Source organism: Carassius carassius, chromosome 18 (assembly GCF_963082965.1).
Source record: "Carassius carassius chromosome 18, fCarCar2.1, whole genome shotgun sequence".
NCBI lineage: Eukaryota > Metazoa > Chordata > Actinopteri > Cypriniformes > Cyprinidae > Carassius > Carassius carassius.
This window is the reverse complement of record NC_081772.1, coordinates 15,714,269-15,740,454: the sequence shown is the minus strand read 5'-3', so window position 1 is coordinate 15,740,454 and position 26,186 is coordinate 15,714,269. Positions and strand designations below refer to the sequence as shown.

The following is a 26,186-nucleotide window of genomic DNA, read 5'->3' as shown; positions in this document are numbered from 1 at the left end:
GCTCTGACTAAATCTAAAATATCTTAAACTCTGTCCCGAAGATGAACAGAGGTCTTACGGGTTTGGAACGACATGAGGGTGAGTTATTAAATGACAATTTTAATATTTGGGTGAACTAACCCAAATATTAACTAATTAATAGAACCCATGCTAAAACACAGATTAACCTTGGCTAAAAAACGTAATTTCCTGGCAACATGGGTCATGATCAATGAAAAAAATAAAATAAAAAAGGACCCACTACAAGCAAGCATATTTCTTTATTGGTAACAATAAATGCATAACTTTCAAAATTGTGCAATACATCAACGCATGGTTTAACACACTCATTTTACATTCTCCAAACATGGCAATAAAATTGAGCTCTACTCAAGCTGCATCCCATCCGAGGAACAAGTCTGTCACTGGAAACATGTGCCCCGAAATGAAACCATCAATGGAATCTGTTAAGAGAAAAGGAAAAATCTCGGTTCACTTTAAACTCAAACAAACCAGGTTATGCATTCATTAAACACTGCCTGCATTTAAATTCTTATATGAATGTGTCTTGCGACAGGATCCAAGCACAGAGAAGTGACCTCTGACCCAGGTTTTAGCAAGAGTAGCTTACTCTACCCCCCTGATATGACCACTAGAAACACAGACAGCCTCCAGTGGGCAAAGCATAGAAGGGATCATGAGACTAGATCAGACTGGTTGCATGGAAAAAAAAAAATCTGAAATACAAGCAAAAAAAAGATATGCTCAAGTTACTCACCTAATGACTGTAGTTCTTACATTCTCTGCCTTTGCCATTGGCTGCAAAATACAAATTTAGACCAATTACCAAGCATCTTAAAAACACAATTATCAAGGTTAACGATTATAAAAATTGTTTCTCCCGACAGGATCCAAAGCAAGGAATGTTAAGCCAACACTTCAGGTTTTTGAGAGAATTAATCTACCCCTCTGTGTCGATCATTCAAGACATAATAGGACTTGAATGTGCAATAAAAGGGGTTGACAAAACTATCAAAATAAAAGTAAATAACTTACCAGTTAATGGTTACAGAAGGACTCTTCAGCACAACTGTGGCCTCAGGGCCAAACCAATAGGAGATCCTACATGTGAATTAAAAAGAAAAAAAAAAAGACAATTAAACCATAAAAACATTTACTAAGTTTACTGCTTTAGCACTGAGCATTCCGTTAAGCAAGATATAGAGCAATGAGACATAATTTATCTACTCTCTTTTGTTAGTCAATGAGAATTTTAAGTTAATAAATGCTTCCTTACCTTTACAGGGAAGACATAGTAGAAACTGGCAAGTTTCTCTTCAGTCAGGGGGTTCAGATGGACAATCTATTAAAACAGATGCAAATCAACATCAGCAGGCCGCACATTCACCACGTGCGTTACCGGGCAACACGTGGCTCTTTTTTTGCAACTTAATAGTTCAAGAATTACGATCAAGACTCGGCAGCAACTGTACAACATGTTTTATCGAGCATCTTTTGAACTATTTTAACACCTTTCTTTACACTTTTAAAGATCACTGTAACTGCTCTGGTAACGTTAAACTAAACCTGATTGTTTGCGATACAACTTGTACATGTTGTGCAAGTGTAAAATAAAACATAGCTTCAAGGAAGTAAGCAAGCAAGAAACCTAAACATAAAGAAATCTAGAACATAAAAGAAATCTAAACATAAAACCTTACCAACGCCCATACTGCGTCCGTCCATGCTGTGTCTGACCGATCGTGTGATCTTTGTGCGACTGTGCAGAAAGCAATGAACACGTGTGAGCGGTGTGAGGAATTCTGGGATATTTAAAGAGACCGCCTCCAGTTCGTTTAAGCGAATCGGCTCCTTCAGTTCCTTCAAAGATAAAACCCACTCATTAAAACGCTCGGACGATTCTGTGTGATTGATTAACAAATCACTCGACTAAAAAAACAGATCCAACTAAAAAAAAACACTATTATTGTTTAATCCAGCGATACAATTAATGGTTGGCAGCTGGGCGTATGAGACGGTATTTATGTTCACAAATCATTACTCCAGAAATTATCTTTTTATATACTTTCGCATTTAAACTACTGGGGCCTAATATTAGCCTATTTATATGTAAAAACGTATAGACTGTGTCATTTTGAGTTATAGTGTCCACCAAGTTAATTTTTTGAGCTTTGAATGTCCTGTGGAGTTGTGAACTTGTGAATTGTGCATTGGGACAACCCTTTATTTGAATTCTATTGGTCACAACGAAAGTTCGAACGCTCGTTTTCGACATTCATTGGTGAAACGATCTGTCAATCAATTGAGCAGCGTTTCGTGTCGTAGACGCCGAAAGCACCAATTGTGTCCCAGTGGGCGGGGTTTGACCGTTAATCCAGGATGTGATTGTTTCGTTTAGTACGTGTAACTAGCAAAGATGTTTAACATAAATATGTCCTGCATTTTTATTCTTAGTTGCACTGACCATGAAGAAAACAACTAGACAAAAGCCGCAGACGTTTATATCTCGATTTGTTCGCACTTTGCATGTGTGCAGTGGGGATTGAATGGTCACTGATTGCTGTCCTCGGTTGGGATTGCAGCTTGGCCCGTCACTGTACTGCTGTTAAAGTCATGTTTATTTCATAAAGATGGCAACGAGGGGCAAATTATAAACTAAATGACTGTCAGAAACATCGCCTCCATTTGTAATATGGTGAGTATAGCGTGCTGGCTTGCTCTTACGCAGAGGTGGAAAGTAACGAATTACATTTACTCGCGTTACTGTAATTGAGTAGCTTTTTTGTGTACTAATACTTTTTAAAGTAAATTTTTAAATCTGTAATTTTACTTTTACTTAAGTATATTTTGTTTAAAGTATTGTACTTCGCTACATTTTAAAACACATTAATTACTGAGTAAAAAAAAAAATCGCTCCCTGGAAACTACGTCAGTAAATAATGGGCAGGAGGGCAAACTGGCGCTAAAATCACAAGAAAGATGCAGACGGTAGTGGTGGAAATTATGATTCTTTCTAGAGATTCGTTCATTTTCAGTTCGTTCACCAAAATGATTCGTTCAGAATCGTTCACTGATTCGTTCAGTGATCATTTCTTGGTATTACACAAAATATGCCAGCAGGTGGCGAAAAAAGAGTGTATTATGTGTTATGTCTTTAGTCAACGAACGTATTCACTTGTTACAAAAACTGATCTGGCTTTATTAAAATGTGTGTATAATCGCATTCAGTATATAAAGTCTAATTAAGTTGTTCAGATGAACAAAGCACAAGGTTTTCTTGCCTAATTAGCATTTTAATTGTTTGGTCAGACAATTTGTATATTATATATTCACATTTTAAATCGGGGATTAAACGTGGAGTTGCTAAATATCAAAACAAGCGTATGTGCACAGTAACTGTAACTGCGCTTTGCATTTTGCGAGTTTGACATGCTAAATGGCAGACTAACCCAGTTTACTCTCATTCATTTTGTTCACAAACGAGATAAGCGATGTACCAGTTAATTTCATTCACGAACGACATGTATCCGTTCATTCAGGTTCACGAATGACATGTGTGCCAGTTCAGTCATTTCATTCACGAACGAGATGTACTAAATCATTCAACTCGTTCACGAACGATAAGATCTCTAGATCTTGTTCAGACTCATATGAAACTCGTTAATTGAAGGGCGTATTCGCTCACTACATTCAACAAATCACATGCTCTGTCACATCTCATACTCAAAGGCTATCGGCTCGAGGTTGTAACTCTTTGACAGGATGGAATGGTCGTTACTCGGTTCACTGAGCTGCGCATGCGCTGCTTATAGCGCCGCACTGCTGTGGAGGGAGTAACTTCAGTGGACGAGAAATATGAGTCAGTGGATTGCGTGAACGAGAACGATTCGTTCAACTAAAAGATTCGTTCAAAAAGAACGATTCGTTCACGAACGACACATCACTAGCAGACGGTCAAAACAGGCGTTAGTGGTGCAGACACTGCTGAAAACGAAACCCCGTCATATTCTGAAGTTGAACTCGAAGGAAATGAAGTGAACCCCTGGCCATATGTATGCTCTATTATGCAGTGTAAGCTGTACTTGCCTAGGAAGACCAAACTAGCAGCTTATAAAATCTCGACAAGACATCAACCCTTCGCAAGAATGTAGAGCTAAGCTAAATGATTGCATCGTTGCATTGGTGGTTAAAATGAAGCTTTGACATTTTAGCAAGAGGTTTTGCACAAATTAGCCAAAAAGACAGTGGTGAGGAGTGTGCTATATATATATAGTCTGCAATAATATCATATTTTTTGTTTTAATGATGTGCGCGTGCATTTATAGTGCGTTCTTTCACTGTGTGATTCAGTCTCCTAAAATGCATTTAGAATGATCACAAAATTGAAGATATAGGGGCAGAAAATTCACATATTTATATAATTTCATATATTAAATCAAAATCACACAAAGAATTCCGTCTTTTCCTCCAAGAATCATCATGAATATATACATACATACATATATATATAACAGTTCAGTAAACAAGTTAATTAAGAGACTTGCGTTTTAGACACCATATTGCCTTTTTTAGCTCTATTTCTACAACAGAAAATAATTCCAAACACAGCCACCAAAGCACAGTTTTGCGTCTCTGAGCAACGTGACAGTGATTCGTTCCTGAATGAATCAACCGTTTAAATGATTCGGTTCAATCGCAATGACTCACTTATTAACAGTGACTTGCTGACACATACTGGCCATTTTAATTTCACATTTAAAGTATCATTTTTTAAATAATGAATTTCTTATCATTTCAAATGAGTATTCAACATTTTATGTCTTGTATATCAAAACATTATTCATGCATTTGTAACTGCAGGTTAAATGCATTCTTGTCCTGCACTAAACAGTGTAATACATCTAAATGCCACTTCCAATGAATCTTCTGCATTTCCTCTGCATTAAAAGATGAGTTTGTTGATACTTATTTGCCTGGTAACAGCCCAAATGTTTTATTATTCTAAATAACTGATTCCTTTAATTAAATACAACTAGTTTGAGATTAATAGACCTATCCCAGGGGTGTCAAACTCAGTTCCTGGAGGGCCGTAGCCCTGCAGAGATTAGTTCTAACTCTGCTCCAGCACACATATCATGTAGTTTTCAAATAAACCTAAATGATTAGATTAGCTGGATCAGGTGTGTTTAATTAGGGTTATATCTAAACTGTGCAGGACTGTGGCCCTCCAGGAACTGAGTTTGACACCCTTGGCCTGTCCCATTTTTGACTCCCTCCCACTGTTAAAATGTAACTAAGTAATTTTTACTCTGAGTAAATTTTAAATGAGCTACTTTTTACTTTTACTTGAGTTGATTTTTAGACTGGTACTTTTACTTGTACTTAAGTAAAATTTCATTAATGTAATGGTACTTTTACTTGAGTAGAATATTTTTGTACTCTTTCCACCTCTGCTCTTACGTAATGATGATAGTTGAATGGCTTTCCTCACAATCAGGTGCATGACCTCATTATGAAAATTGTTGTAATGCACTGGTCGCTCCTTTCTATACAGTTTGAGTGAATGGGCACTGGTTATTTAAAACTTCCAAAAAGATGAAACAACACTATAAAAGCAGCCAATATTATCTTCTGAAGTCATATGATCGCTTTGTGAGCTGGACTCAAGAACTTGGATAGGTTTTATTTTTGCTTTTATGAACTAGATGTGTTATTATTAGTATTACAGTATTTATTCATATTTAGAATTAGCTTCTGTTTTTATATTTTCAGTTTTCATATTATTTTCAGTGTTATTTAAGTTTGTTAGTAATTTGTCTTGTGCTTTGTCATTTTTTTTGTCACAACTGCACAAAGGATAGAGAAAATCTAAAGTCAAAAGATTGAACAACGTCTTACATTTTTGGAGTTCATCCCCAAAAAAATCACATTACTTTTAATATCACCATCACTGTAACTAATTATACTATGTTATGCAAGAAAGATCCTACAATGTTGTATTTAAACTCTCTGTAGTGCTTTTCATTTGCCATTTTAAAAGTTTTAAGATGGCTAATGGGAGCAGAGCCCATAGTGTTATGTAATGCTGCTGTAGTTTAACAGAGCTGTTTCTGTGGGATATCTGACATTGCCTGAATATTTTAGTGGCAGAAACTAGCCTAAAGCCTATCACCACTGTCATCCTTAGATAACGTAAGGTATTTTGTCAGTCTGAGCTAGATGTGGTTATGAACAGGAAGAGTGAATTATTGCCAGCAAGGCCACACAACGTCTGTCTGCTGTTTAGCACTAGTTATGTAACCAATGACTGGACAGGGTTCATTTCTTCATGTGTGTGTTTGGGGCCACATCTTAGTGGCTCATTGACCATAGATACAAGGCAAGCTAATGAAATGTTATCCTGTATGTCTTCCATGTTCAGTTCTGCTTAAATGGCCTCAATTAGTGTGTGTTTGGTGCACACAACCGCAGACCTGTCTTTCGTTTGATAACATAGCTCAAATGGGAACATAAGCAACATATTGCCTTATACACTCACCGGCCACTTTATTAGGTATACCTGTTCAGTTGTTTGGTAACAGAAATTGCTAATCGGCTAATCACATAGCAGCAACTCAATGCATTTCGGCATCTAGATGTGGTGAGGACGACTTGAAGTTCAAACCGAGCATCAGAATGTGGAAGAAAGGGGATTTAATTGACTTTGAATGTAAAATGGTTGTTGGTGCCAGACGGAGATTCGCATTATCGATGTGCAGCCGACAAATCTGCAGCAACTGCATGATGCTATCATGTCAATATGGACCAAAATCTCTGAGGAGTGTTTCAACATTTTGTTGAATCTATGCCACAAAGAATTAAGGCAGTTCTGAAGGCAAAAGGGGGTTTAACTCTAGGGTTGGGTATCGATTGGGTTTTATTCATTGGGCCATTTCGATACTTTTAAAATGGTACCAATGCCTAAATGGTACCTGAATCGATACTTCTATCAAAATAAATAAAATGTAAAAAGCCTAAAAAGGATAACATTAAAGAACATTAAAAAGATTTAAAATAAATCCATAGCATTCATACGCTCCTTGATACTCTCATTTCCCAAGCTTCCCTTACGCTAATAAATGTATTTTACGATCTGGGTCATTATTTAATACAAAACCACACATACTGTTTTTACTGTATCTCAGTCTATCTCTGTTATTTCGTTAAAATGAGTGCTGTCTGTCCCTGTCTTTAATCAGTTCTGTGAATGACTGTATGGTAATTCTTTATAAAGTAGCAACAATGTCATTTGTAAAGTACAGTCTTAGGCACATTAGTATTTTCACCCAAAAAAAAGGTTTAAAGCCAGTTATTTATATCTTTTGCTTTAGTATGTCAGTAGGAAATATCAGTTTACATTCCCAAACATTAATTTTGCCATTAATTTTAATAATAATCTAGTGAGATTGTTGAATGCACAAGCAGTCTGACAACAGACTGCCTAAGACTAAGACTTTTGCACAGTAGTGTATGTATAAAGTAATTAGATTAAGTATATTTAAATAAGTATAATTAAAGTATGCATTCATATGTGTTAAAGGCTTGATTGTTGCTGGAGGAAACAGCTGTGGTGTGATGAGCGAAAACTTTACAGTAGATGAGAAACTGATTGCTCATTTGTGACCTTTTGTAAACTGTATTTATGACAAAGAACAGCACAGATACAGATATTCTAACAATCTATCGATAAACACACACCTTGTATCCAGTGTTGGGAAGGTTACTTTGGAAATGTTATAGGTTACAGATTACAAGTTACCCTATTTAAAATGTAATAGTAGTGTAACTTTTTTAATTACTTTAATAAAGTAATGTAACTAATTACTTTTGAGTACATTTTGATTACTTTTATAAATTTCTAATGAATGTTAATTTGCAACTGTTAATCATCTTCAACCATTTTACACCATGCAGGTTTAACCTTAAAGTAGTGCTCAATACTGTCAGACTTTCACCATCCTTCATTACTTGAATTAAGATGATCACATTTGAATACATCCACCACACAATCAGACTTTAGTACTGCCTTTTACTTAGAGATTGATCTGAAGTTCAAAGCAGATTTAAAATCAAAAGAAATAGTTTATAGATACTGTTTTTGAAACCAAATCTTTGCATAACTACAGGCATCTAACTGCATCTAACAATGGTTTGGGGAAAAATAGTTAATAAAAAAATAAAAGCATATACATCAACTCAAATACGGTTATCTAATAAGCATGTGTCCTATTTTGTGTACTAAACTCCTGAAACATTGGTGTCTTTTTGAAACACTGCTGTCTTTTTGTATATGATATGATGATAGTTTCTCAAAATAAGTAAAAAATGCTCATGAAGTGACTGTTCTAGAGATTAATTTCCATGAGGGGCGGACTGGGAAAAAAATAGGCTGGGAAATCTCACACTCATACACCCACAACCCATTCTGAAACATGGACAACCCTATTTTTTTTTTTGGACCTGACATGAAAAAGATTTGAATCCTTAGGTTGGGGGACTTGCAACGTAATTAAGAGTTCTCTCCTGAACTGCACATTCACTTCCATTATCCATCCATCTCTCTCATGACTTTAATACTGAAGATTTCTATTTGACTTTTACCATGTTTTGTAAGTGCAATTTTGTTTTTTTGGCAAATGAATTACCACTTGTATTTATTTTTACTACAAATTCCATAATTAAACCACGGTTAGTGCCATACCATAGGCTATATTAATTTTCCTAAGGGTTGTGTTTTTGTATCCACTAGCTCCCCCTAAACCTATGATAAAATATGATGATTTGTCTGCTAACTTACTACTGTAACATTACAAAAGATATTAATGACGTCGTTTATACAGTATTTTGAGTGATTGCGAGCAATGTGCTGCTGCTGCTTGACTAAGTAAACAAAGACAAAACTACAATAGCATCAGATGAAACTGACCTGCACCTGAAACCCTGAACAGAAGTGTCGCTTCTCTGCTCCAGCTGTGCGCTTACACAGTTCACTCCGGTCTCTCTCTCGCATTGATTACTCGGAGTCTGATCCAAACCGTTCGGCGGAGGCGCGGAGAGCGCGCGAGGCGCGAGCCCAACCATTGCCAGTCACGACTAACCGATTCATGATTTATTAGAAATTTAATTATCGAATGGCGGATTCGGAAATAATCGCTTTAGTATATTCGGCCTGCAATTATACAATAACAATATTAAAGTAGAAGGCCAAATCGTCTGCCAGGCCACCGGGAATAGTCCCGGTTCTCCCGATGTCCAGTCGGCGCCTGATTTCCACAGACACGCAGAACGTGCAGGATTCATTTTCAGTCTTTTTGCGGCTTAATATTCACAGACATCAGTCCATATCGGGTTTTGATTCAAGTGTACTGACCTACTTTTGATTTATTCGTCCAAAATGTGGCATATTGCGTCCGCGTTATAGGCTGAATTCCATTTTTATGACTCGATTCTACGAATGTGTTTTCCGCGTCTCGGAGATTATGGGCCATATGTCTTAGTGCAATTTGGGAAAGTATAAGCTGTATGTGGATGTGTGTAAATATTCAAATGTAATCCTCTTTGTAATCGTTACAATTTTCATAAGTAACTGTAATTTAATTACTCATTTTTTCTTAGTAACTGTAACTGATTACTGTTACATTTATTTTGTAATTAAATTACGTAACGCCGTTACATGTAACTAGTTACTCCCCAACACTGCTTGTATCCTCTGTCTGCGGATTGAAGAGCACGCTGAAAGACGGGGAGGAGACTGGTCTGCCGCCGTTTATATATGGAATCTAAGGGGACTGACTCTTGAGGCGATCGCAAATTTGTGTTCAGTTTATGGAGCTAAATGCTATAGCCCCGCTAAAAAAAAGCCTAGCGACGCCCATGCGTCTTGTGTATATTTCGGAGAACAAGGACAAATATTTCAATCGATCGCTCAGGGATTTAAGAGGCACCGAAATCTGCGTTCTTATTCGGTTCAGTGCATATCCATAGGTACCGGTGCCATATTGGTACTGTGTTTCGGTACCCAACCCTATTCAACTCGGTACTAGCAAGGTGTACCTAATAAAGTAGCCAGTGAGTGTATGTTTGTGTATGTGCTCATTGATGTGCTTTGGAAGGTTTCTAATCAGAAACAAATATGGCCTAGCTGACAGTTGTATGTAGACATCAAGAAAATATCCCCTATTTATAAAATGTTGGCAGAAGTATCTTTACATTGTTTAGCCAACATAATGGCAGTTATGGTAATTTAAAGCCTTTGAGCTCAGAGGATTCAATAGCCCTCATGAACGAATGCAACCCATTACTTGCCTGTTGTTATTTATTATAACCTAAAAATATTCAAGCTTTTAAGTCTGTCTTACACAATGGCGTGTTTATATTTCAATAGGGAATTTAAATCTATTAGTGCTGGAATTACAGGTCTTTGTGGATTCCTATTTCCTACAGATAAAAAGGTTGCTGTCTCGGTTGGGTTAATACCACAAAACTAGACGATGCACAGAGAAAGAGAGCAGCTATTATGGTCAGTTATGGTCTTGAATTCACTGGTGTATGACTTTGATCTCTGGATCTGATTGTGGTATTTAGTAGGGCTGGACGATTAATCGAAAAATAATCAAAACCGAAATTCATAACCTCTAACCGACGTAATTTTCCCATGTCGGTTATTTCGGGTTTTTAATCCTGTTAACACTTCCCCCTTAAAAGCATACTAGCGCGTGTGTAGCCACATGACTCTGCCCCGTCCAGTCAGTGGCATAAAAGCAAAGCGGTGTGAGCGGTGAGCCTTGCGTCTTCACTAAACTTTGTCAGTTGTATTTGTTTTATGGTTTGGACATTCAAGCGATTAGATGAACGGATGTGTATTCTTATATCGAGCTACCATGTTCACGCAGCTGCATTGTGGCACGAACACTCATATAAACAGTAGCTATGAAGATCGCGCGCACAAAGGAACACAGAAACTAGTTGTCAGCGCTGTCCTGTGATTTATCACTAAAGTAGCTTAGAATCTCCAAACTTATTATAGCATGTTTGTGTGCAGCGCACATGAAGCACAAGCGCGTGCATAGAGAGCAGCGGTCGCGCTGCGGGTTCCCGGTTTGTGTCCGTTCTCGGACTGTTCTGTGAATTTTAACTGTAGAAAAGGTTGTTCCGAGTCGAAACTACGATACAGAAAACTAACGTTACATCAGAATATCATCATAAACGCAGCCGTTTTTGTCTCTTTACGTGAACATAAACAGATGAGAAAGAAAAGACACATGTACAGTATTTTTGCTTAAAGAGACAACAGCCTAATAAACGCGCTGCCTGTCATTAATGTTAATCAAAGAACAAAAGAAAATCATTCACTGATCTTGACTGAATATATTTAATAACTTTACTTGATTAATCTTTATTTTATTTATAAAAAGAAAACTATGCAGTGTTTTTAAAGTTTTAATTACAGTTTCTGTACCTGAAATTTAGTTTAGTTGTATTTATTTATGATATTGTTAATTGATTTGTTTGTTCCTTTCTTATTACTGACCTATCTTATTACTTGTCTTTAACACTTTAATATTTGAAATTTATATAAATCTAGTTGTTTTTGCTATGGTATTTTTTTTTTTATCACAGGCAAAATTCCTCTTGCAGTGTTTTGTAGGCTGCTTATTTTTGCTCATGTTATTCAGCTGCAACAGAATGCTTTGTAAAAATGTTTGACATCTAAATGTTTGACTTAATTTTTTTTATATTGGATTTTTTATCTTATTGGAATCGAAACTAGGAATCGATAAGAATCAGAATCGATCAAATTCAAACGATACCCAACACTAGTAAGAAATGTTATGAACATAGATAAAATAACTGCTGATAGTCAATCATATTTACAGTACAAACCTTGTCAGTGAACTATGAGGGCAAAAAAAACAAAACCGAAAACAAAATAATCGTTCAATAATCGTAATCGAGGCAAAATGATTACAAAATGATTAAATCAATTAATCGAGGTTTTGATTTTAGGCCGTAATCGTCCAGCCCTAGTATTTAGTCATTACCTGATCTGCTCATTCAGAGTTATCCAGAGAAATCTGGGTTCTAAATATGGCTGGACCAGAATATTCGAATCAAACTTGCTTCTACTACTCTTTCAGCTATTAAAATAGTTCAGTTTTGTATAGTGCTGGGCGGTTTGACCCAAAATTTATATCACACTTTGGTGGCTTAATGTCACTTCATGCTGTTTAAGAGAAAACTTTAGACATAAATGCATTTAATTATAGCTGTGAGTCTTCTTACTTTGTCTTAAAATGTGATGTATGAGAATGAATATTCAATGTAAAATTAAAGTGTAATTGCCAAGTCTTTTATTTCTCCTCTCTCTTTCTGTCATTTCAGGGCACCAATGCCTCTGCTCTGGAGAAAGACATTGGTCCAGAGCAGTTCCCCATTAATGAACACTACTTTGGATTGGTCAATGTAAGTATCACTCAGCACCAGACTAACCCTTAAACAGACACATGGCTTCACACATGAGCCAGTGGTGAAGACCTGTTTACGGAGCAAAATAATTGTATACACATGGTAATGGTTTGCATATTTGTTCAGTGAAACATTGAGTAGCTTAGTTTTCTCATTTTTTTCATGTCTAACAACATTATTGATTGTAAATTTGAGGGACACCACAGCATCAAAACAATGAAATGTTGCATCGAGTAGGCAAAAACCCATTTTATTTGTTAATTTCAACAGAAGTGAGTGGTTTATTTGTACTCTTCATGCAAAATGTATAAGCATTTGATTTTCACTGTCAGCTTGACTGAGCAGAATTTCTTACTGCTGCCATCAGTGCATCTGGTATAATTAATGAACATGTTACTGTTCAGTCTTAAAGCTGAATCTTTCAGGTCAAGCTGCCTCTTTGTTTTGACAGAACAGTTAATTCAGTAATTCAGTGAATCGTCAGGAGATCCACAGAAATCAGCTCACAGTTGTTATTTTTCTTACTGTCACTTATTTCGTTTAGAAAGAGGTTCACATAAATTAGGTCATAGTTATTATCATTTATTTTTTCTTTATTTAGATTCATAGGAGAATTGTCAGTCAGATCAAGTTTATATCTATTTATCAAGTTTATATAGGCAAGTTTATATCTGTATTCTTTTTACATTTATGGATCAGGGTTAACATAAATTAATCAAATCAAATCTCCGTATGGACCATTCTGTAAATGTAAAGCCGCAAAAGATGGTTGAAATATGAATCCTGCATGTTCTGCACGTCTCTGTGTGTGTGTGTGAATGAATGAATGGCAGAGACGTGCGGGTTTGTTTACTACATAGACTGAGCGTGAAACTTGCAGTAATTTCAGAATCTGCCATCTCAATGAGGACATAAATACATAAACTACATCACCAGAACTGTTCTGAGTCACTTCACAAGCATTTTACTGTCTTTCTTCTGAGTAAAACCAGTGTCAAAATAAAAGTAGCCCGTCAAAATAAAAGTTCATTTTTACATAAAGGCATTGTGCTAGATATTACTATTATTTAGTAAAATGTAGTGTTGTCAAAAGACCCGGTACTTCGGTACCAAGTCGGTACTAAAAAAATTTAAATGTGACGGTACCAGGTTTCTTTAAGTACCGGTAGTACCGAGGTCCCGTTCAAACCCGGTTCAGCGCTATGATTTCCGCGAAGCAGAAAACGAGGACGGAATCTCAAAATCCAGTCATGAAAATGAAACTTACATTTTAATATGGACAGTCATAGAATTTGTCAAAGTTAGCATAAATTAATCAAATCAAATCTCCATATGGACCAGTATCTGTAAATGTTAAGCCGCAAAAGTTGTTAGAAATATGAATCCGTGTTCTGCGCGTCTCTGTGAATTAATGAATGGCAGAGACGTGCGGGTTTGTTAACTACATAGACTGAAGCGCATGACGCTTGCATTAATTTCAGCATCTGAGCTTCAGAGTTCTCTCTCCATCAAGCGATCTTTTCAGTTTCTCACACATGCAAAAGAGAGAGAGAGCGAGAGTCTTACCACGCTGAATCGACACGCTATATGTAAACTATTCTTTATTGTCTTTTCCTGTAATGGAGTTCATTTAGAATTATTCATATTAATTTTTGAACAAGCAGAAGACATACCGGTTTCTCCGGTAGTGGGCAGAGCTAATGCGCAAATGGAAATTTCATTGGCTGGCGCTGATTTAGTACCGTCCCTGTTTTGATTTCAGCAAATCAGTTTGACCGAACACAGACAACGTGATTAATATTCATGAACCCAGCAGCTCATCAATTCATAGTGCATTGTATATACATTAGTATGATAGTAGAATTAGTAGTAGTATTATCTTTTAATAATAATTAATATGAATAATAATTAATATGATCTATTACTATTTTTTTTAAACAAACCATCAATGACCAAAAATATCTTAAGCATCACCACCAGTTTTAAGTTAAAATGACAAATATGCATTCATTAGGCCTAAAAGTTAATTTTTACATAAAGGCATTGTGCTAGAAATATTACTATTATTTAGTAAAATGTATGTGAATACACTGCTACTGCTACTACTGTTGAAACATTTTATAAAACTTTATTTTTTAAAGAAATAAATCACAATATTTCTTACATGTTTTAATTTTAATAGAAAATCCCCTTTATTTACCAGAAATAAAATGTTTAAATTTCATAAATTAAAAGACAAATTAAATTTGGGTGAAACTTGTTTACTGTTTTTTATAATTATATAACTTGTAGAAAAACTTTAAAACCAATTGTAAATAAGTATAAAGAATGGCATTGGTTTTATTTTAAGTGCTAAAAAGTTTTATTTAATTACCATATTTTTGTGTTTTGCTTTGGTACCGAGAACCGTGGATTTTCACTGGTATCGGTACCGAATTCTGAAATTTTGGTACCGTGACAACACTAGTAAAATGTATGTGATACTGCTACTACTGTGGAAAAAATGTATAAAACTTTATTTTTTAAAGAAATAAATCACACAATTTTTTTCCATGTTTAAAATTTAAATGTTTACATTTCATTAAAAGACTAATTAAATTTGGGTGAAATTTGTTTACTGTTTTTCATAATTATATTACTTATAGAAAAACTTTAAACATAATTGTAAATAAGTATAAAGAATGATAATGGTTGTATTTTTTGTGCTAAAATGTTTTATTTTTATTATTATTAGAATATTTTTGTGTTTTGCTTTGGTACCGAGAACCGTGGATTTTCACTGGTATCGGTACTGAATACTGAAATTTTGGTACCGTAACAACACTAGTCTTTTTGATTGTAAATGTCCAGTGCAGATCCACATTTGGTTGGGATCTCTGTGTTTGACCCGTGTCTGCTTCTTCCTTGGCACATTTCCAGCATGCACTGTTCCAGATTTTATCTCTCAGTTTCGTAGATCAGATTTAAAAGTGTTCTTTGATTGTTTCGCGCCCAAGAACTCTGAAGCCTGAATGAATTCTCTCTGTTTCTTTTCCTCTAGTTTGGAAACACTTGCTACTGTAACTCAGTGTTGCAGGCTCTGTATTTCTGCCGGCCGTTCAGGGAGAATGTGTTGGCGTATAAAGTCCAGCAGAAAAAGAAGGAGAACCTTCTCACTTGTCTGGCCGACCTCTTCCACAGCATCACCACACAGAAGAAGAAGGTGGGCGTGATCCCTCCTAAGAAGTTCATCTCACGTCTGCGGAAAGAGAATGGTGAGGGAACCAAGTGATGGAGGGTTGGATGGTTAACATGGCCTAGTTAACTACTGCTCATAGATACCATGCCTTAACCATTATGAAGGCAAAAAAAGCATCCAAAGTAGCTGTGTATTTTGATAAAATAAATCTATTATTAGACATTTATAAATTATAAATTAGTGCTGTCAACGTTAACGTGTTAACGCATGCGATTAATTTTTGTCTGGTTTAACGTGTCAAAATATTTAACGCAATTAACGCAGCATCCGTATTTTCTGCCATCCGTTGGCTAGCTTTACATTATATGATCATGCTCTTATTCATTTAAATGCTTTTAAACATTTCAAGCGTGGCAAGACAAAAGAGAATGTGCTGTCTGTGAATGCCCTTATGTGACACATACACACGTACACACACACACACACACACACGGCGCCAGAATCCAGTTCTCTTAAGCGCTTGAACTAACAATAAACATCCCAAAGTGCCAGTTTTGTCGATTATCCTCATAAGAGCAATCTTAAATGATTTATATAAAGTCTAAAATGAACAAAAAGAGTTGTGAGAGAATGAGGCGAGATCCATAGACAGTATATAAACGGTGAGATCCGCGTGTCTGTCTGCTCTTAAAGGGACAGCAGCCAATAAAGCTTCCTGTCAGTAAACTTAAAGAACAAAGGGAACAGAGAAAATGCTGTTCTCGCTGCTCTTGACTAAATAACTTTTGTAGCTTTAATAAGGATGAACTATTTAATTTATAGTTTATGCAGTGCAGACTGCATATAACTTTGATAACTTTATTAAATTTCTGTATATTTCCTAACTGTTAAGACAGGAAGGGCAGGAGTAAACATGACATTTATTATGTTAGCATTGTTTTAAGTTTACTTAAATTAAAACCTGTTATATTTTTGAAGCCTAATAATAAATGCAAAAAATAAAAAAAAAATCAGTAGCTGTATTGATATCAGTAATACTAGCCTTCATTCATAAAAAGATGCCATTTAAACAAGTATTTAAAATATACTGTCTTTATGTTGTTTCTAAAATTAATTTGATTAACTGTGAAATTATTATATTAAAAACGTACAAAAACATTTATTTTTTTATTGCGATTAATTGCGATTAATCACAGAAAAAATGTGTGATTAATCTACACACATCTAGTTAAAGTTTTTAATCGATTGACAGCACTAATATAAATGTTTTAAGAAATTAGCATTTTTATTCTGCAAGAATACATTAAAGTGATCAGAAGTGACAAAATTAAAAGTGAGTAAATAAAAAAAAAAAGTGACTAGAGTAATGGCTGCTGATAATGTAGCTTTTTATTTTAACATATTTAAATAGAAAACTTTTTTTTTTTTAAATGTAATACAATTTCAGAATATTACTGATTTTACTTTATTTTTGATCAAATAAATGCAGAATTCGTGAGCATATAAGACTTTAAAAATCTTGAACATTAATATATAGTTTTGGAGGGCTTTTAATAGCATAGAATTTTTCTAAATTCCTAATTTTCCATTTAAATTTTTGTGGGTTCCTTTTTAATTATTGGATTAAATGCTAATAATCAAAAAGCATTTCAAATCAAATCTGTTTTTAGTTGTTCATTTCATTTTATTTTTTCAATTTTTATTTTAATATTTTTAGGATTTAGGATCAGAACTATAGTAATAAAGTTTTATATATTCATACAACACACATCTTTTTTTTGCCAAATTCCATGACATTCCACATTGATATTTGTTTTAATAATTCTGTGATTCTGTCTGTGTATTCCGCATCCTGGAAATCATAGGCTCTTAATTCCTGTGGTGTCATCTGCCAATCGGCTTCATCACAACATAATTGGCAGATTTAAAATTACATACTTTCATTGTGCAACCTTCATGAATGCAATAGATTGCTCAGAAATTCATGGAACAACATGTTTTCAATGTTGACTGAACAAGTGACGCATTCAAAAACGTAAGACCGACTGTATTTCTTCACAAATTTTTCCTCCAGATAAAGTTAAATACACTGTCTCCTGTTTACTTTTCTACTAATATGTCAAGCCAGAATTTCAATGAACTGCTCAAATGTTTTCAGATTCACTTGGTTGTTGCAAATACTGTGGGTATAGAAAAGAATAAGCCCCCTTCTTTTTAAATAATCACATTCTATTGCTTTGCAGCCTGAAATGAAGACGGATACAGTTTTTGTTTTATCCAGCTGTATTTACTCAGTGCAACTCATAACGTCCAAGTGAAAGATAAAACACCATCATGTCAAAAAGTTGGAAAAAGGATCACCCCCTTGTGTTAGTATTTTTTGTTGAACCACCTTTTGCTATAATTATAGCCGTTAGTCTGTTGGGATAGGTTTCTGTCTCTACTAACTTTGAAAATCTAGACTTTGCAATATTTGCCTTCTCTTCTTTGCAGAACTGCTCAAGTTCAGTTAAATTTGATGGTGAGTGTTTGTGGACTGAAGTCTTCAAGTCATTCCACAGATTTTCAGTGATGTTAAGTCTGGGCTCTGACTTGGCCATGCAAGGACATTCAGATTTTTTCTCTTTCAACCACTGTGTGCTGAGTTTTGCTGTGTGCTTTGGTTCATTGTCATGTTGGAAGGTAAACCTTCTTCCCATTGACATCTTTCCATCAGAGGCCATGCCAGGCCAGACCTCCATGCTTCATGTAGAAATTACGTTATTTGGATGGTGAGAAGTACTGGATTTCTGCCAGATATATCGTTTGGTGTTGAGGCCAAATAATTCAGTTCTCATCTGCATCAGAATCTTCTAGGTGTGTTTGGCAGTGCTTAGTTGTCACTGCATGTGGCCTTTTTTGAGGATTGGCATTTTTCTTGCAACCCTCCTATACGAGCCATATTTGTGAAGAATCTGTGATATTGTTGTCACTCTTTGTCATAAATTCCTGCAGATGCTTCAGATTTGCTTTAGGCCTCTTGGTCGCCTCTCTGACCAGTTTCTTCCTGATTCTTCAATCCAGTTTGGAGCGACGTTCTGATCCAGTGAAGTCAGTGTTGTAACACATACATTCCACTTCTCAATAATAGACTTCACGGTGTTTCTTGGCATTGATAAAGCCTCTGAAACTTTTTTGCATCCATCTCCTGACTTGTGCCTGTCCACAGCTTTATCCCAGAGATCTTTTGACAGTGCCATGCCAACCAAAGTTGATTGTTTGCTTCAGTTACACTACCAAGGACTGAAAGGCTCCAGGAAAGCTTGTTTTATGCTGAGCTAATCAAAATAACCACAGCTGATCACAGTTGAAATTCAAATGGCTTTGTGTGCCATTGAAGAGGTGACTAGCTACAACTGATTGAGTCATGAAGTCATTTTTAGGAGGTGGGGTAAACGGTTTTTCCAACTCCGTGATTGTGTAATTTTATTAAAAATTTTCTGACATGTTGGTGTTTCTTTCACTTGGAGTAAATATAGCTGAATAAAGCAAAAACTGTGTCCATCTTCATTTCAGGCTGTAAAGCAGGGTTCCTCAAATCTTGCACTGGAGGGCCAATGTGTTGTCACAGAATGAGTTTAGCTCCAACCCTGATCAAACTCCTCTACCTGTGATTTTCTAATGATCCTAAAGACATTGATTAGTATGCTCAGGTGTGTTTGATTAGGGTTAGAGCTAAACTCTTCAGGAGAGTGGATCTCATGGGCCAGATTTAAGGATCCCTGCTGTAAAGCAACAAAATGTGATTATTTTAAAGGGGGTGACTCTGTATATGCAGAAAAACATGTTTATGTGTATATGCAAAGTTGGATGGTGAAGATTTCAACATGAGTTTTTAGGCAACTACTAAAGCAGTAGCTAGCGTTCAGACAGAAGACTGTGTAAAATCAAACCTGTCTATGTTAACAGTAAGCCTCTGTGCGTTACGCTGAATGAGAAGCAGGTGTAACAGATCAGGTGTGTGTGTGTTTTGAGGGAGAGGGGAGGGATAATATGTAGTATAAAAGAGGATTTGTTCTTCTGTCTCATTCCAGAAAATGCTCTCGCTATGAATTAACAATACAGACCTCTATCAGAGAGACATCACTTCACCAGCTACATGCACTCACTCACACAGTTAGTTATATGATTGCACATGCTAGACAAGAGTTAATTATATTTTTAATAGCGTTAACTGAAACAGCCTGAAGAATACAGGTTTTTAAAATGATATGCGCTAAAGAAGTTATTACAGATTTGAAATATGCTATTGAAATATTTCTATTTTTGATCTCGGATTCTTCCTGTAGACCTGTTTGATAACTACATGCAGCAGGACGCCCACGAGTTCCTGAACTACCTGCTGAACACAGTGGCTGACATCCTGCAAGAGGAGAAGAAACCTGAAAAACAGAACGGACGGCTAAAGAACAATGGCACTGCCATCACCACGGACACCGAGCCAGAACAGAACAAGACTGAGCCCACCTGGGTTCACGATATCTTCCAGGGCACGCTGACCAACGAGACGCGCTGTCTCAACTGTGAGACGGTATGAGTTTTGCTATGTGAAGTGTTTGCTCCATAAACAAATGCAAATATTGTTCTGCATTTCAGTTTACATACCCCTCGCAGAATCTGCAAGATGTTTCTAATAATAAAAAGAATGATCCCATATCTATTTTGTATTTTGTTTTACTATTTATTGTATTATTTAGTTTTTATTAGGGCTGGTAATTTTATGCGTTAATTAACATTTGACGCACTTGCCCCGCCCCAGACATATGTGGATAATCTGCCATTTCATACAGTCCATTGATGACTAATATGAGGCAGGGTAACAACTTACTGCGTGATGGAGCCTAGAAAATGTCCCTAAAATTCAAGATATGGGGCAAAACGCCCATTTGTGATTGTGTCTCATATTTATCACATATATATATCACATAGTTAAGAAATATCGCACAAGCTGTAGGCTAAGTGCAATATCACACGAGTGTAAATTTGATACTCCTCTTATGCAACAGTTCATTAAGAAGTTAATTTTGTGTTATTTTAGACACAATGTTGTCTGTTTTGCTAAATTTTGCCAACCAGAAGATAAAGACAGAACTGTTCATCCCCGAGCAACATTCAGCGTCATTTCATTTCTTAATCCACGCTTTGAACGAATTTGTTGAACCATTTGGCGTGTTGAACCATTGGTTTATGCGTTGGCTTTGAAGTGGCGCTGCACCGACCGATCGGTGTATGACAGCAAAATTGCGGTTCTTTGATGTCACACACCGATCTGTCTGATGGTGATGATCTGCTTCAAGTCGAACAAGCCTAATGATTCAATGAACCATTCATAAAGAACCATTTACTTCACTCCTGAATGAATCATCCTTTTGAACAAATCAAATAAATGAATAAATGACTCGATGACTTAACCATTAAGACATTTACCACCACCTACTGGCAGTTTTAATTTATTATTAAGTTTATTATTTATTTATGTAATATTTTCATAGTAATAATGGTAATATTAAGAAAATAAATTATTAAAGTTATAGTTCACCCAACCAAAAATGGCAGTTATTTCATCATTTACTCACATGGTCCAAAAGAGTATATGTAATACATTTTACTTTGCACAAAAAGGACTTTAAATTATATTTTGGGAGTCATTTCTCCAAATTTAATGCACGATTAATTAGATTATTTAATCACCACATCATGTAATTTATTAGATTAAAAAAATGTATCACTTACAAGCCCTAGTTTTTATTTTATATAGCTATTGAAGCTTGTTTCTGTGAATGGATTAAAAAAATAAAGGTAATTGTGACTTTTTAACACAAAATTATGGGATATAAACTCAGTATTGCAAGACAGATAGTCACAATTACCTTTATTTATTTTTTATTCCATGAAACAAAACTCAGAATTGACTTAGAATTCAGAGGAAAAAAAGGTCCAAATTCTGATTTTATATCTTGTATTTCTGTCTATTTAAAAAAAGAATTCTATAAAATGTATAGAATCAATAGGAAAAACAGGATAATTTATTTTTAATTATTATTTAATAATCTTTTTTTTTTTGTCTTGCAGAAAATTCTGAAATATGTTTTTCAGCATCTTCATGGACATAGAAAATACATTTAAATGTCATATTTGAAAATTAAATGTAAAATAAGCACTTTTTATGACTTTTTAATATTAATAAAAATAATATATAATTAAAAACATTCTAAACATCTGAATTCTGCAAAGGATATGTAAATGTATGAGCAAAGCTGTATTTTTTGCAAAAAAAAAAATTCAAACTTGTCTTCTGTTAGACAGCCACAAAATATTATTGTGAGTGGTCTTATACAACTACAATCGACCAATCGTTTGGACTTTGCAGTGTCTCTCTACCATGTGGCCCACTTTTCAGTCTTTTCTGTTGAATAACCGACCTTTTCTTTGCATTAACACATTGCCACTAGAATGCAGTTGAGTGCTAACACGCTGTCACATGCCTGTGCTTTAACACATCCTCGCTTGTGTCTTTCTACAATATGTGCAAGACAACAGGAGACAATCAGGTCAACAAAGTGCAACCCGTTAACCTTAAACAACTGAAACCATTCGTAGAAAAGGGTCGCCAACATGCGTGATAAACATCTTTGCAGAAATTAGTTCCCACTAACTCTGCCCCTTGAAGATGCTTGACAACTAATATTGTCCCTGCGGGTGGCGAGATCTGTTTCTGAAGATATGTTTTTTCTTCTTTCCCAACACATAAGTGCTTTGTGAACTCGCATGCCCTTTGTTTTTACAGGTCAGTAGCAAGGATGAAGACTTTTTGGATTTGTCTGTAGATGTTGAGCAGAACACTTCAATAACACACTGTCTCAGGTAAACATATACACACTGCATATACCATAACATGCTAATGTACACAACCAGTTGTTTTCCTCATTGTTCATGCCCTTTGATAGATGTGTTTTGTCTGATGGTTTTACAGGGACTTCAGTAATACAGAGACCTTGTGCAGTGAGTATAAATACTACTGTGAAATGTGCTGTAGCAAACAAGAGGCACAGAAACGGTGAGAGTCAATGTGTCAGATACACAAAACCGTTAACAATGTACTCTGCCTCAGCTATGAAAATGCATTGGTGATGTTTTATACATTAAAATATGAATGTATACGTACTAATGATTTTGTTTTATTATCATTTGTATATGTATTGTAGTATGCGTGTGAAGAAGCTGCCCATGATCCTGGCTCTTCATCTGAAGCGCTTTAAGTACATGGAGCAGCTGCATCGGTACACTAAACTGAGCTATCGTGTGGTCTTTCCACTGGAGCTCCGCCTCTTCAACACCTCCGCAGATGCCGTCAACCTCGACCGCATGTACGACCTCGTCGCCGTGGTGGTCCACTGTGGCAGGTACGAGAACTGTCAAACATGTACTTCTGCAACATATATAAACAAACTGTCTTAACACAGTCTGCCATGTAGGTACATTAAGTCAAATGTTATAAATACTGACCTTATATAAGCAGTATATTTAATATATTTGCCATAGTGTGAAAGTACACTATTATGGTAATGTTTTTCTTTAAGAATAAAGCAGGATAAATTAATCAGAAAAGAGAAATGTAAAAAATAATAATAATTTTATTTACATTTTTATTTTATGGTGATTTTGTTTTATGATCTAAATATTTAAAATATAAGTTGATTTCCTTCAAAAGTTTAAACACTGCCTTTGTAACTGTGTATTAGTGGCCCAAACAGAGGGCATTACATCACCATCGTGAAGAGTCATGGTTTCTGGCTGCTGTTTGATGATGACATTGTGGAGGTATGCACCTTTTTTATATATATGTCTATTTAAAAGTTTGGGGTCAGTGGGATTTTCTTTAAAGAAATTAATAGTTTTCACAAGATTTCAGAATGCAAGAAATTTATCAAACGTGATGGTAAAGAAATGTTATAAAAGATATACAGTTACACAAAAATATTAAGCAGCACAACTGTTTTCAAAATTGCTAAAAATGAGAAATGTTTCTTGAGCAGCAAATCGGCATATTAGAGTGATTTCTGAAGGATCATGTGACACTGAAGACTGGAGCAATGATGCTGAAAATGCTTTGCATCACAGGATTGAATTACATTTTAAGATATATTCAAATTATACATTGCAATAATATTTAACATTTGTACTGTATTTTAGATCAATAAATGGAGCCTTAGTGAACAAAGTCTTTCAAAAACTTTTTTTTTTAAATGTTATCCCAAACTTTAGATTGGTAGCAAACAGTCAAAATATAAATCCTAATGCAAGCAGAATACAACGCTCCTCTTTTATGCTTTTTCACACCATTTTTTTTCCCTGTATCTGTTCCTTTCCATTTCTCTCACAGAAAATTGATGCACAGGCGATAGAGGAGTTCTACGGTTTGACTTCTGACATTTCCAAGAACTCTGAGTCGGGATACATCCTGTTCTATCAGTCAAGAGAATGAAGGAGCAGAGGAGGGACGCGAGAAGAGACCAAAAGGAAGGGTATATGTGAAGATGATATCCGCTAGATTCCTTTTCCACATCCCTCTCCTTTTCCTTATCTCATTCTCAGGGTCTCCAGCTGAGACTGAGTTGCCAAAATCCCTCTGTAACCCCATTTTGCCAATATGACATTTCCCAAAATTTCCATTTTCCCAATCTCGCTGCACCCTGGGGGAAAAAACACCTTTTCAAATCTGACCCTCAAGTCAGTCACCTGCATCTGGAAGGCACTTTATAAACAAAAACGACAATAAGTAACACAAAAGCAACACAAAAAAAATCACAACATATTCAACTACAATACTTGTGGAATCAAACTTGAAGGAATCAAAAAGCTACAAAAAGAGCAAAGAGTCCTGGTAATCTAGCAAGAGTCACTGCTTCTGTTTGTTTAGTGCCCTGGAAAGTGCCTCTCATCTTGGGTATCTGAAACCAGGAGGAGGGTTTCTCTCTCAATCTCTGGCTTAAGGTCATGGAGCCGTTTCGGGTCCCTTTAGATGTTTCATACTGTGATGCCTACTCATCAGTCGTCCTTCATACGACTTTTACCCAGTAGCTGGTGAATCCACACATCCTAGTTCAGTCATTGGAGTGGCTGTTTGCACTGTGTAACAATTTGTTTTGGATTTTGGCATTTTGTGGAAATTAGATTATGATTCTGAGCAGTCTGTTACATGAGTGTGTGTGTGTGTGTGTGTGTGTGTGTCTGCATTTAGTCATGCAGGCAGCTGATGTGATGTGACTGCTTTTCATCCAGAAATAGTTGCAGTCTTGTTACCGAGAGAGTTTTCAAAAGTTGTGCAATTTGAATTCTTTGCTCTCTTATAGTAACAAAGAAAAAGGGCAGAAACGCAAGGCTGAAATGCTGCTTTTGTCTTCTTTCCATTCTTATCTATCATTGTTATTAACTTCCATGGTAGGTAATGGCCTTACATAGACACGTGTTTCAACAACCTTGCAGTCAACTCTTGTTAAGTTCAACCAAATCTGCCGGTCCCAACTGACTTCTAGTTTCTAGTTCCTGCTTTAGTTACTCAAGGTGGGTTGAATCCATCTTTTTTTCTCCTAAATAGATGTTGTAACTTGTAAACATGGTCATTTTTTAAAGCAAAATGATGTGGCATTTAATTTTATCATTACTTTTAGGTGCTAAAGGTATAGTTCACCAAAAATGAAAACTTGCTGGAAAATTTACTCATCTAATTTACTCAACTAATTTACTTACGCCATCCAAGATGTAGATGAGTTTGTTTCTTCACTAGAACAGATTTGGAGAAATTTAGCATATCATCACTTGCTAACCAGTGGATCCCTATGCAGTGAATGGGTGCCAGCAGCTGATAAAAAACATCACAATAATCCACATCAATTTATGACAACTTGTGAACATGCAAAAATGAGTTTGCAAGAAACAAATCAATTATTTAGATGTTTTTAATTCTAAAATATTGCTGAAATTCCAGCTTATTTTAGCTGGAAACAACAGTTTGAGTTTAAAATGTCTTAAATTCATTATTACAAATTTAAAATATTTGTTGCTTCACACAACATTTATTTATAGAGTCACCTGGATTACTTGAGGGTTATTGTGATGTTTTTATCAGCTGTTTAGACTCATTCTGACGGCCCCCATTCACTGCAGAGGATCCACTGGTGAACAAGTGATCTAATGCTGAAAATCTGTTCTGATGAAGAAACAAACTCATCTACATCTTAGAAGTTCTGAGGATGAGAACATTTTCATTTTTTGGGTGAACTATTCCTTTTTGGACACAGATGTGAGATCAGTGGTAGGAGAAACTTGAGATGCACCAGTCTTGAGATTGCTTCAATGCTGTCAGTAAAGTTTAGGTTTTATTGAAGTATCTGATAGGTTGTTGCTGTTATAATAAGTGGCATTTATCTGGGAGGGCTTTTACTATGTAATATATGTTGTAGAG

The 26,186-nt window shown here is 35.7% G+C and overlaps 1 protein-coding gene, 1 long non-coding RNA gene and 2 other non-coding genes across 5 annotated transcripts; 1 reads left to right on the top strand and 3 right to left on the bottom strand.

Moving 5' to 3' along the window:
- Positions 1-241: 241 nt before the first annotated feature.
- Positions 242-2,074, bottom strand: LOC132091892 (uncharacterized). 2 transcript variants are annotated; one of them, XR_009422157.1, is made up of 5 exons: positions 1,701-2,074; positions 1,277-1,342; positions 1,036-1,101; positions 726-798; positions 242-682 (listed from the first exon to the last, which is right to left on the bottom strand). It is a non-coding gene; the product is annotated as an uncharacterized LOC132091892 (long non-coding RNA). The 2 variants fall into 2 exon arrangements; XR_009422156.1 differs by having other exon boundaries at positions 242-443; positions 758-798.
- Positions 539-661, bottom strand: LOC132092961 (small nucleolar RNA SNORA26). The gene has a single exon (XR_009422337.1). It is a non-coding gene; the product is annotated as a small nucleolar RNA SNORA26 (small nucleolar RNA).
- LOC132092960 (small nucleolar RNA SNORA26) lies at positions 870-990 on the bottom strand. Its single transcript, XR_009422336.1, has one exon. It is a non-coding gene; the product is annotated as a small nucleolar RNA SNORA26 (small nucleolar RNA).
- A 256-nt stretch (positions 2,075-2,330) lies between the features above and the next one.
- Positions 2,331-25,440, top strand: LOC132092532 (ubiquitin carboxyl-terminal hydrolase 46-like). The gene is made up of 9 exons (XM_059498809.1): positions 2,331-2,695; positions 12,421-12,501; positions 15,545-15,758; positions 20,011-20,252; positions 22,509-22,585; positions 22,695-22,778; positions 22,927-23,124; positions 23,464-23,542; positions 24,105-25,440. The coding sequence occupies exons 1-9, from the start codon at positions 2,660-2,662 to the stop codon at positions 24,204-24,206; spliced, it is 1,113 nt and encodes a 370-aa protein (XP_059354792.1). The 5' UTR covers positions 2,331-2,659; the 3' UTR covers positions 24,207-25,440.
- The last annotated feature ends 746 nt before the right edge of the window (positions 25,441-26,186 follow it).

Coding starts and splice junctions, on each gene's coding strand:
- LOC132092532 (XM_059498809.1), top strand. CDS start 2,660: ATGACTGTCAGAAACATCGCCTCCATTTGTAATATG. Junction 12,502..15,544: donor ACTACTTTGGATTGGTCAAT/GTAAGTATCACT, acceptor CTTTTCCTCTAG/TTTGGAAACACTTGCTACTG. Junction 15,759..20,010: donor ACGTCTGCGGAAAGAGAATG/GTGAGGGAACCA, acceptor TTCTTCCTGTAG/ACCTGTTTGATAACTACATG.